This window comes from Leucopleurus acutus (assembly GCF_964270905.1).
Source record: "Leucopleurus acutus genome assembly, chromosome: X".
NCBI classification, from domain to species: domain Eukaryota; kingdom Metazoa; phylum Chordata; class Mammalia; order Artiodactyla; family Delphinidae; genus Leucopleurus; species Leucopleurus acutus.
In genome coordinates, this window is record NC_139148.1 from 21,589,403 (window position 1) to 21,602,358 (window position 12,956).

A 12,956-nucleotide genomic window follows, 5' to 3' on the forward strand; every position below is an offset into this window, starting at 1 on the left:
ACACGGAGGAGGGAGGGCTGCTGTCTGAGAGGGGAGGTGCAGGCCCGCAGAAGGCGCGTCCCTAAGCACTCCCAAGAGTCAGCCCAAGCCCCTGAGTGAGGGCCAGTGGGGCCGCCAGCCACAGGGCCTCGACTGTCTGCCGCACGCTGCAGGCCTGGCAAAACTCTGCCACGTGCGGCCGCGTGGTCACCCTCACCGCCTCCCAATGAGACGCAAGGAGGTGCCGGCACTGGTGCGAGCAGATGGCCCCCGGGGCAATGAGGAGCTCCAGGCTGCACCAGCCGTCCAGGGAGGACCCCGAGTGAGGACTGAGGGAGTCACCCACCCCGAAGAGAAGGGACAAGAGAGAATATGGCCCGTCCCCTCCTGTCAACCCTTAGACTCCCAAGAAAGGACTGTCAGGCTGAGACTGCCCGTACTTTCCTCTGCCAGGTCCGAGGGAGGTTAGAGCTTTGTTCTGAAGGGGCAGCCACCAGGCAGCAGAACGGAGGGTCCCAGGACCCTTCGGTAGTGGGCTGAACGCTCCCTCCTTTCCTCCTCCTGGGTGTCGTGGAAGATGGTGGTGTCAACTTCAGAGCAGCAGAGGGGAGGGGGTGGCGGTGGGGGTCTTGCCACCAACTGTCATCCTGACTCTGAATGGGAACCGAGGGGACCTACCTCCCCTGCCAGCCCCCACTGTCACCCCCGTACCGCCCAGGCAGGGCTGGCTGGCTGTGGCCCAAGGCTCACTCTACCGTCCTCCACAGGGGTCTCAGGGGACAGGCTGAGCAGGAGAACAGGAGCCCTGTGGGTCCTCGAGCAGTGCCCTCCAGGACCCTGCAGAGGTGGCCTTGGTTAAAGCCAGGGAGGAATCTCCCCGCTGAAGGTGCTCACAGCATCTCCTTGTCCCTCCCCCAGGTGCCCTCGTTGCCTGCCTTCCTGCCCACACTCCCGCCTGCTGGCCCTGACCTTTGTCATCATGTGTCGAGGCCGTAAGAGCGCCGTGCCCGCAGGAAACGCCACCGGGCCCGGCGGGAGACTCAGAGTCTCAAGGGTGCCCAGGCCACTGAGGCGGCAGAGGCAGCAGAGGCGGAGGCGGTGGCGCCGGCGGCGGTGCCGGCGGCAGCAGCAGCAGCAGCAGCGGCGCCAGCAGCGGCGCCGGCAGAAGAGATACAAGAGTCGCCCACCTCCCCAACTTCTGTTTCTTGGGGTACTCCCCCGATCTCCCCTGCTGCTGGCACTCGCCAGGAGCCTCAGGGAACCCCGGCCACTAGCTCTCGTGATGCAGGGGTTTCATGCCCAGGATCTGAAGAGGGTGCCCAGAGCCAAGATGAGAAAAGTGAAAGTCCCTCCCAGGCAGCACCTTGCACTCACAGCATATGCAGAGATCCTCTGAACAGGAAGGCCGGGACGTTGGTGCTGTTCCTGCTGGAGAAGTACAAGGCGAACGAGCCCATCCCGCAGGCAGCACTGCTGAAGGCTGTCAACAGCAAGTACGAGAAGCACTTCCCTGAGATCCTCAGCAGAGCCTCTGAGATCATGGAGGTGGTCTTTGGCCTCGAGCTGAAGGAAGTCGACCCCAGCAGTCACTCCTATGCCTTCATCAGCAAGCTGGCCCTCCCCAGCGAGGGAAGTCCAAGTGATGAGTCGGGGCTGCCCACATCCGGTCTCCTGATGATTCTCCTGGGCAAGATCTTCACGAAGGGCAACCGTGCCACCGAGGAGGAGATCTGGGAATTCCTCAATGAGTTGGGTTTGTATGCTGGGATGAGGCACTCCATCTTTGGGGAGCCTACGAGGCTCATCAGCAAAGATTTCGTGCAGCAGAAGTACCTGACGTACCGCCAGGTGCCCAACAGCGATCCTCCACGCTATGAGTTCCTGTGGGGCCCGAGAGCCCACGCTGAAACCAGCAAGATGAAAGTGCTGGAGTTTGTGGCCAAGATCAGTGATACCGTCCCCAGTGCCTTCCCAGATCTCTATGAGGAGGCTCTGAAAGATGAGGAAGAGAGAGCAGGAGTGAGAGCCGCGGCCAGGGCTGCAGCTGTTGCTGCGGGCAGAGCCCCTTCCAGGGCCAAGGCCCGCAGCTCCTCACACATGTAGGGAGGGAGGCCGCGGGCAGTTAGCTCACTTTGTTTTGGAAGAGAGCAGTCAGGCTCCTAAATAGTGCAGAGTAGTAGGGGTGGAGGGAACAAAGTATAGATCTTATTTATCTTCCTGTTTTAAACTAGTAACTTCTATATATTATTGATTGATTGATTTAGATTTTTTCCAATGTTTTTTTCTTGTAATAGATAGTGTGTTTTCTTAAGAATATGAATTCGTGAATGACATTGCTTGCATATTTATTGCTGTTTAAAGAGTTCTAAAGTTACAGTTTTGGTATATGTAACAGAAAAACGAACCATCTATATTTTCTGGATGATCCAGAAGTAGAAAACATGGCACTGCAATAGACATTGTCATGGAAATGTGAAAGGCGACCACAGAAAATATTTAGGAACAAAAAATGGAGAAAACAGAGAGTAAAAGCCATTTAACTCGTGGTTTGCCTTATTTCCTTTAAACTTTCATTTGGTAGAAATAAAAGATACTTTGATTTAGCTCATTTGTATTTGTTTCTTTTGCCCTGGTGCACTGCATATTCTCTGCTACCTACTGGATTAAAAATAAACTCTGATGGGAGGGTGGTACTTTGGGGTTCATAATAATCATATCATAACTGCCATTCATCAAAAACCCAATATTGCGTAATGAGTATGCCACTGCTTTACATGCAGTACATAACATTCCAACATTCACGCAGGATAGGATTTAGCAGACTCCCTTTACAGGTGAATAACTTGCAGGTGTCTCAAGTTCACAAGACTGATTAAGTGACCTTGCTGGGTCTAGTCCCCTGGTCTGGAATAGTCTAGAGCCTACACTCTTCCACTCCTCCCAGCCTAAGCCAGACCTTACGTCTTTTAATTCATTTTTCTTCTCACCACTCCAAAATGTATCTCATGGGATAAAAGGGGCCCTGTTCCCAAAGCACTGTTTTGGAATACAGTAACAGTAACACTGAATAAGTGAATGGTATGAATAAAAAGAAAAATTTTTGGTGACAATGGGGTCTTCTACATATGCAATGTCAGATACCCCGAAAAGATCAGCATCTCCTCATTTGCTCTTCAAGTTTCTCAGGGACATAAAAGCCTTGGTTTAAGAGCTGTGTCCTCAGGTCAGTGGAGGGAGGAGCCCCAGCCTCTGATAGTTACTCAAGGTGAGGACCTTAGAACAGAAGGGGGCCCCACAAAGTCTACCCTGCTTTCTCCCTTGTGTGGCCATGCGCAGAGCTGTCTGTCTGAAGGTACCCCTTCTTTTCCTCCAGGGCAAGGGTGGAGAGGTTCTCAGGGAGGTGAGTTCCTTGGTCTTGTGGCAGCATCTCCAATTCTGCCCAAGTAGGAGATCCTAACAGGCCTTAATTTGCTTCAGGGTGAGGACACTGGGTGCCGATGAGTGGACTCCCCATAACAAAGGGGACCACACAGAGGCCCCCAGCAGGAGTAGCCAGGGAATAGGTCTCTTATCTCCCCTTCTGGTGTCTCAGGAAGGTGAAAGCCTTGGCCTGAGGCTGGCAGACAGACAGTAGGGAGGGTGGAGTCCCATATGCTACCTGAAGTCAAGGTAAGAAAACAGAGTTAGGACTGAGGGGCCACTGACTCCAGAAGAGTGGGGCCTTGTAAAGTCCTGCTCCTCAGAAGACCCCAACAGCTTTGGACAGATCTGGTTCATCCTGACTTCCAATTCAGAATTCCCAAGAAGGTAATGCCTTTGTGCTGAGGAGCACAGCTTCAGGGGAGTGGAGGCTGGAGTCCTGGGTCTGGTCAGGCATCACGATGAGGACCCTGAATGAGGAGCAAGAGGACCACTCACTCCAGAACAGAGGAGAATGCAGAGTCCCGCCCCTGAGGTCAGCCCCAGGAGGCCCAGGACAAAGCTTTCTGGCTGACCTGCCCCCTCTTTCCACTGGGGGTGGTCTCGGGGAGGCGAGGGCCTTGGTCTATGGGGAACAGCCTCACTCAGTAGAGACTGGAAATCTAGTGACTCTAAATGAGGATAAAGGGACTCCACCTAGAGCAGAGCCCTGCCACTGGATACCTCCCCTTGGCAAATCCAGGAATGTTGGCATGATGCGCCCCACGCCTTTCCTTTTAGAGCGTCTCAGGTAGATGAGGCACTTGGTCCCAGGGGCCAGCCTCAGGGGAGCACAGGGAGGAATTCCAGGTCATGCCAAGAGTCGAGCAGAGGACCATGAGGACTGAGGGAACCACCCAAATCATAAAAGCGGGGACGCCACAGAATCCCTCCCTTACTGTCGGCCATGAGTGACCACAGGCAGTCATGCCCACGTGAGGCAACCCTCACATCCTCCTAGGTGGTCTCGGGGAAGTAAAGGCTGTAGTATGAGAGCACAGGCCTCTCTAGGTCATGGGAAGAGCCAGCGTAAGGACTCCGAGTGAGGACCAAGGGGAACGCACAACCGAAAAGAGAGAGGAACAAACGCATAGCCGCACCACCCTTTCGGCCCGGGGAAGCCCCAGGCAGGGGTAGTTCCATGTGTCACCCACTTGCCTCCGGCTCTGGAGGACTCAGGTCGGTAGAGGGGAGAGTCCCAGATCCTGACAGAGTGAGGACTATTGAGGTCACAAACCCCAGAAGAGCAGAGCCCGGGGAATCTTGCCCTCTGTGTTAGTCCTCAGAAGCTCCTCAGAAATAGCTGTGGCTACACGTGGCCTGCTCTGACTTCTACTTCTGGGGACTCAGGGTGGTGAGGACTTTGCTCCGAGGCTGGCTGACTCAGCACAGGGGAAATTTCCAGGTTGCGCTAGGAGTTGGGGTGAGGACCTAAGGTTGGAGTGGAGCATGAAAACCATAACAATGGGGGCAGCACATCATCTCTCCCCTGCTGTCAGTCCTGGGAGACGCCTGGAGAGATGTCAGGCTGAGCAGAGGCAACCCTTAACGCCTCCCAGGGTGACAGAGAAGTGGGGACGGTAATAGGTGAAGAGAGGGAGAAATATAGGTCCTCCCAGGAGTCAAACTGAGGAAGAGCCTGAGTGAGGACCGGCACGGCCAAGCATAATAAGGCCTGGATCTGCCGGCCCCGGCTTCCTGCCTTCAGAGACCACAGGTAGACGTGGGACATCAGGCTACCCTCACTTTCTTCTGTTGGCTCTCAGAGAAAGGTGGGCCTTTCTATGAGCACATGTCCTCAGGTAAAGAGACAGGAGCCACAGGCCTTCCCAGGAGTCAAACTGAGAACCCTGAGTGACGACTAAGGGGAACATGCCCCACCCGCTGAGCTGCGGGGACGACAAAGAGTCTAGCCTTGCCCCTGCTTTCAGCACTTGAAGGCTCAGGACAGGGCAGTCGGGCCGAGGCTCCTTTACATCAGGTCTAAGGGAGGTGAGACCCTTAGCCTGAAGGTAAAGCCATCAGAGGGCAGAAGGGTGGGTCCTAGGCCCTACGTGAAGCCAGCTGAGAGCACTGAATAGGGACTGAGGACCCAGTGATCCCAGGATAGAAAGGACTCCACAGAGCTGTCAGCACGGTGTTCCCCGTCAGGCCGGTGAGCTGGGCCACCACTCACTTCCTCCTCATGGGTCCCCGGGACCACTGAGGTGTCAACTGCAGAGCAACGGAGGGGAGGAAGCCCAGGCCCTGGCTGCCGTCCACCTAAAGATCCTGAAGATGAACTGAGCAGACTCCCCGCCCTAGAGCACGGAAGGTCCCACTGGCAGCCCCTTCTGTCACCCCCGTACCGCCCAGGCAGGGCTGGCTGGCTGTGGCCCAAGGCTCACTCTACCGTCCGCCACAGGGGTCTCAGGGGACAGGCTGAGCAGGAGAACAGGAGCCCTGTGGGTCCTCGAGCAGTGCCCTCCAGGACCCTGCAGAGGCGGCCTTGGTTAAAGCCAGGGAGGAATCTCCCCGCTGAAGGTGCTCACAGCATCTCCTTGTCCCTCCCCCAGGTGCCCTCGTTGCCTGCCTTCCTGCGCACACTCCCGCCTGCTGGCCCTGACCTGTGTCATCATGCCTCGGCGCCGGAGGAACAAGCGCCATGGCCGCGAGAAACGCCACCAGGCCCGGGGGGAGACTCAGAGTCTCAAGGGTGCCCAGGCCACTGAGGCGGCAGCGGAAGAGATAGAAGAGTCGCCCTCCTCCCCCGCTTCTGTTTCTCGGGGTACCGCCCCCGAGCTCCCCTGCTGCTGGCACTCGCCAGGAGCCTCCGGGAGCCCCAGCCACGAGCTCTCGTGATGCAGGGGTTTCATGCCCAGGATCTGAAGAGGGTGCCCAGAGCCAAGATGAGGATAGCGAGTCACACACGAGCGGGCCTGCCCCATCCTGGACGGTTCACCTTTCCCTCCCCTACCTGGACACTGGTGGTTGCAGCATGCCCAGAGATCCTCCCTCTCGTGGTCAAGGACCACTGCTAGGTTTCCAGCCGTACCAGGACCAAGCAAGACAAAACCGCCAGCACAGGTTGACGCAGGCGCACCAAGACCTACAAGGTGACTCAAGGTAACCCAGGGTTCATTATGCCTCACTTGTAATAACTTAGCATTGCGGCTTTTGCTTCCCCGCCCCACCCCATGGGTTCTGTTTGGGTGCTTATGGGTAAGTGTCTGCATACTAGCAGGAAAGTTATATAGCCTAAAGCTGTCGATCGATTTGTCAGTCAAATAACACAGGACACAGGGAGGGACCACCACTCTACAAAACACAGCCCTACCCCATCGCGGGGCTGCTTCTGGTTTCCAGACAGCCCGCTCTCCTGCTTTCTCGGGAGCGTACCTTTGCTCTGCTTAACTGAACTCTTGCTGCTTAAAACTGCTCTACGCCTCTCGACTGAATTCTTCCTCTTTGGGAGGGCAAGAGCCCAGGAAATCGCCATTCTGCCGGTGACAGTATGGATCGCATATTCATTACTTTTATCAGGTACAAGTTAAAGTTTTCATATTTCATAAAACAAATTTAGAAACCTTCCATTCCTTTTTGTGACCTAGAACAAGAAAACACAGCAATGGAAGAGGGATTTCCATGGAACTGTGAATAGACTCGGCAGTAAAATCATGTGGGTCAAGTAAAAAAAGGAAAGAAAAAGCGTACATGGTGGTACATTTTTGGTTTCTTTTATTCTTTTAGTGCTTCTTTTTGTAAACCTGAAAGATGTTTTCTTAGATTATTCAAGCTTGTGAGAGAAATTAAACAATAATAAAGTAGACATCCTTATCGTTGCCACTCTTATTCCCAACCATTAATTGAGCAGCTACTCTTTGGAAGGCTCCGTGGCAGAACTGGGGATGGGAAGAAAAAGAAGACTGAGCCACTGTCCATAGACCTTCGGAGCCTAGGAGCTGCTGCCATGTCAAGACGGTGAGACACACTCTGAGACCTAAATAAATGGCAAGTTACAACAAGGGGTGAGAAAGAGAGGAGGTTCCAGACGAGAGCAGTCAAGTGGAAATGCTCTGAAGCAAGGAAGCCTGGAGCTTTGGGACACTGCAGTTCCCTCGAGGAGGTGACTTTAAGTTAGGCGGGATGGTGGGCTACATGAGGCCGAGTGAATTGTGGGGGGGGAGGGTGGGACCCTTAGATGGTGGGCCTCAGAGCTGACAGACTCAAGACTGGAATGGAAGCTTACCCTGAATTTTTACTTTGGGACTGTGGGTAAAACAGAGAGAATCTCCACCCGGGGCAGGAATAAAATGGCTTCCGTGTTCCTGTCCCAGTGCAGGTGAACACAGTGCACAAACTAGCTGTTTTAATCCCATCGCCTACAGGGAGTTTCTGAGAAACAAGGATGATACTTCCTTGAAGTGAGATGTCAAGAAGCCACTGTGATAGTACTCTTTGCACTGGGGTCAAAGGGCCAGAGGCCACTCCCTTAAAGGGATGTTCTACTACTTTACCTTAAGTGTAATCTGGGGAACTCCAAAGGAAGGCTACAATTTTTGGTGGTGAAAATAGGAGTGGTTTGGATGAAAAGGCACCTGGGAGTGAAGCTGTTGGTCCTTGACGCAAATTCTAGAACCTCTGAGTAGCATCCAGCTGGGAGAGATTCCTCTACACTCAAATGACATATTTACAAATGGGAAGTTTTACATAGTTTCACGGTCTAAGCAGTTTTGTTCGTTCCAAAGGTGCTGCGTATCGTATTTTCTGACATCTCATGAGATTAAAGAAAAAAATCCCAAAGAGTTGGTATTATGGTCTGGGGTCATAGTTATCGTAGTAATAAATGCCATTCTTGAAAGACCATTGTTGCAAGTGCTTTACAAACATCACGTATATTACAACAGCTCTACAAGATAGGGCTTATCAGACTCACTTTGCAGATGATGAACTTGCAATTTTCTCAAGTTCACAAGACTTGTGACAGAGCTGGGAATAGACCCTTGGTCTGAATTCGTCTAGAGGCCACACTGTTCCACTCTTCCCGGCCTGAGGCAGACCTAGTATCCTTTAATTCACTTGTTTCCTCACTACTTCAAACTATTTCAGGCAATTTAAAAAATAAAAAGCAAGCAAGCAAGCAAAAAACCCTGTAGCCAAAGGACTATAAACAGTCCTGATGAAGGAAGGTTAATACAAGAATAAACCATAATTTGGGGATTGTCTGTGGGCTTCATTTATCTAGAGTCCTCCTGCCCCTCGCGCCAGGGTTCCCTGAAAGCTCACTGCCCTGGTCCCAGCACGTGTGTTCAGCTCCAGCACTTTCCCACGTTAGAGCTCCTTTCTCCTGAGACTTCCCCAGTGTGCCCTCAAGTCCAACTCTGGAATCTGTTAATGGTGTGTTGAGACTGGCCTCTGAATAAATACACCAATGAGTGAGCTTACCTAGGAGGTCAATATCCAAAGCCTCCCTCATAAGTTGGAGATGAGGACCTGAATAGACATTTCTACAAAGAGGATATACCAGTGGCCAAACAGTACATGAAAAGATGCTCAATATCATTAGTCATTAGGGAAATGTATACAAAAAAGACAGAGTGGGATACCATTTCACTAGGTTGGTTATAAAAATGGAAAATAACAAGTGTTTGTGAGGATATGAAAAAATTGGTTCCCTCATACATTGCTGGTAAGAAGGTCAAATGGTTCAGCCTCTTTGGAAAACAGTTTGGTAGGTCCTCAAATTTAAACAAAGAATTACCGTATGACCCAGCAATTCCATTCCTAGGTAAATAACCAAAATAACTTAAAAATTGTATTCAAACAAATCTTTGTACCCAAATATTCAAAGAAGCATTATTCACAAAAGCCAAAAAATGCAAACAACCCAAAATTCCGATCACTGAATAAACGGACAAACAAAATGTGGTATATTCTTACAATGGAATATTATTCAGTCATAAAAAGGAATGAAGTACGGATAACTGAGAGACCATGGATGAACCTTGGAGACATTATGATAAATGTTAATTGAAAGGAGTCAGAAACAAAAGGTCACATATTATATGACACCATTTACATGAATTGTCCAGGATAAGCAAATTCACAGAGACAGAAAACAGATTGATGGTTGCCCAGGGCTAGGGAGAGGTATGAATGAGAAGTAACTTTTTGAAGAGTAAGAGGTTTTGTAAGCAGAGAGAAGGAATTGGGAAGATGGGGGAAGAGTAAGATGCGGAGATCACCTTCCTCCCCACAGATACACCAGAAATACATCTACACATGGAACAACTCCTACAGAACACCTACTGAACGCTGGCAGAAGACCTCAGACCTCCAAAAGGCAAGAAACTCCCCATGTACCTGGGAAGGGCAAAAAAAAAAGAATAAACAGAGACAAAAGGATATGGACGGGACCCGCACCAGTGGGAGGGAGCTGTGAAGGAGTAAAGGTTTCCACACACTAAAAGGCCCTTTGCAGGCGGAGACTGCGGGTGGTGAAGGGGGAAAGCTTCGGAGCCGCGGAGGAGAGCACAGCTACAGGGGTGCGGAGGGCAAAGCGGTGAGATTCTAGCACAGAGGCTCGGTGCCGACTGGCACTCAGCAGACCGGCACTCACCAGCCCGAGAGGCTTGTCTGCTCACTCTCCGGGATGGGCGGGGCTGGGAGCTGAGGCTCGGGCTTCAGTCAGAGCGCAGGGAGACGACTGGGGTTGGTGGCGTGAACACAGCCTGCATGGGGTTAGCGCACCACGGCTAGCCGAGAGGGAGTCCGGGGAAAAGTCTGGACCTGCCGAAGAGGCAAGAGATTTTTTCTTCCTTCTTTGTTTCCTGGTGCGCGAGGAGAGGGGATTAAGAGCGCTGCTTAAAAGAGCTCCAGAAACGGGCGCGAGCCGCGGCTAAAAGCACGGACCCCAGGGACGGGCATGAGACGCTAAGGCTGCTGCTGCGGCCACCAAGAAGCCTGTGTGCGAGCACAGGTCACTACCACACCCCCCTCCCGGGAGCCTGTGCAGCCTGCCACTGCCAGAGTCCCGGGATCCAGGGACAACTTCTCCGGGGGGAACGCACGGCGTGCCTCAGGCTGGTGCAACGTCACGCCGGCCTCTGCCGCTGCAGGCCCGCCCCGCACTCCGTGCCCCTCCCTCTCCCCAGCCTGAGTGAGCCAGAGCCCCCAAATCAGCGGCTCCTTTAACCCCGTCCTGTGTGAGCGAAGAACAGATGCCCACTGGCGACCTACATGCAGAGGCGGGGCCAAATCCAAAGCTGAGCCCCAGGAGCTGTGAGAACAAAGAAGAGAAAGGGAAATCTCTCCCAGCAGCCTCAGGAGCAGCAGATTAAATCTCCACAATCAACTTGATGTACCCTGCATCTGTGGAATACCTGAATAGACAACGAATCATCCCAAATTAAGGAAGTGGACTTTAGGAGCAAGATTTATGATTTTTTTTCCCCTTTTCCTCTTTTTGTGAGTGTGTATGTGATGCTTCTGTGTGAGATTTTGTCTGTATAGCTTTGCTTCCACCATTTGTCCTAGGGTTCTATCCGTCCGGTTTTTTTTGTTTGATTTTTATTATTTTTTTAAATTTTTTTCTTAATAATTATTATTTATTTTAAAAACTTTATTTTATTTTACTTTATCTTTTTTCTTTCTTTCCTTCCTTCCCTCCTTTAGACAACTAATCATCCCAAATTGAGGAGGTGGATTTTGAGAGCAAGATTTATTATTTTTTCCCCTTTTCCTCTTTTTGTGAGTGTGTATGTGATGCTTCTGTGTGAGAGTTTGTCTGTACAGCTTTGCTTCCACCATTTGTCCTAGGGTTCTATCAATCCATTTTTTTTATTATTTTTTTCTTAATAATTTTTTTATTTTAATAACTTTATTATATTTTATCTTACTTTATTTTATTTGACTTTATCTTCTCTCTCTTTCTTTCCTTCCTTCCCTCCTTCATCCCTCCCTCCCTTATTTCTTTCTTTCTTTTCTTCTTACTTTCTTACTTTCTTTCTTTCTACTTCTACTAATTCTTTCTTTCTACTTTTTCTCCCTTTTATTCTGAGCCAAGGCTCTTGGTGCTGCAGCCAGGAGTCAGTGCTGTGCCTCTGAGGTGGGAGAGCCACCTTAAGGACACTGGTCCACAAGAGACCTCACAGCTCCACATAATATCAAATGGTGAAAATCTCGCAGAGATCTCCATCTCAACACCAGCACCCAGCTTCACGCAATGACCAGCAAGCTACAGTGCTGGACACCCTATACCAAACAACTAGCAAGACAGGAACATAACCCCATCCATAAGTAGACAGGCTGCCTAAAATCATAATAAGGCCACAGGCACCCCAAAACACACCACCAGACGTGGACCTGCCCACCAGAAAGACAAGATCCAGCCTCATCCACCAGAACGCAGGCACTAGTCCCCTCCACCAGGAAGCCTACACAACCCACTGAACCAACCTTGGCCACTGGGGACAGACACCAAAAACAACGGGAACTACGAACCTGCAGTCTGCAAAAAGGAGACCCCAAACACAGTAAGATAAGCAAAATGAGAAGACAGAAAAACACACAGCAGATGAAGGAGCAAGATAAAAACCCACCAGACCTAACAAATGAAGAGGAAATAGGCAGTCTACCTGAAAAAGAATTCAGAATAATGATAGTAAAGATGATCCAAAATCTTGAAAATACAATAGAGAAAATGCAAGAAACATTTATCAAGGGCCTAGAAGAATTAAAGATGAAACAAGCAAGGATGAACAACACAATAAATGAAATTAAAAACACTCTAGATGGGATCAATAGCAGAATAACTGAGGCAGAGGAACGGATAAGTGACCTGGAAGATAAAATAGTGGAAATAACTACTGCAGAGCAGAATAAAGAAAAAAGAATGAAAAGAACTGAGGACAGTCTCAGAGACTTCTGGGACAATATTAAACGCACCAACATTCGAATTATAGGGGTTCCAGAAGAAGAAGAGAAAAAGAAAGGGACTGAGAAAATATTTGAAGAGATTATAGTTGAAAACTTCCCTAATGTGGGAAAGGAAATAGTTAAGTCCAGGAAGCATAGAGAGTCCCATACAGGATAAATCCAAGGAGAAATATGCCAAGACACATATTAATCAAACTGTCAAAAATTAAATACAAAGAAAACATATTAAAAGCAGCAAGGGAAAAACAACAAATAACACACAAGGGAATCCCCATAAGGTTAACAGCTGATCTCTCAGCAGAAACTCTGCAAGCCAGAAGGGACGGACAGGACATATTTAAAGTGATGAAGGAGAAAAACCTGCAGCCAAGATTACTCTACCCAGCAAGGATCTCATTCAGAATTGATGGAGAAATTAAAACCTTTACAAACAAGCAAAAGCTAGGAGAATTCAGCACCACCAAACCAGCTCTACAACAACTGCTAAAGGAACTTCTCTAGGCAAGAAAGACCAGAGAAGGAAAAGACCTACAATAACGAACCCAAAACAATTAAGAAAATGGGAATAGCAACATACATATCGATAATTACCTTAAATGTAA

General features: G+C 50.3%; 1 protein-coding gene across 1 annotated transcript; it reads left to right on the plus strand.

The window, feature by feature from the left end:
- Positions 1–205: 205 nt before the first annotated feature.
- LOC309978092 (melanoma-associated antigen B4-like) lies at positions 206–2,082 on the plus strand (the record flags this gene model as incomplete). Its single annotated transcript, XM_082864432.1, has 2 exons — positions 206–443; positions 977–2,082. 2 exons carry the CDS (start codon positions 206–208, stop codon positions 2,080–2,082), a joined length of 1,344 nt encoding a protein of 447 aa, XP_082720558.1.
- Positions 2,083–12,956: the final 10,874 nt, after the last annotated feature.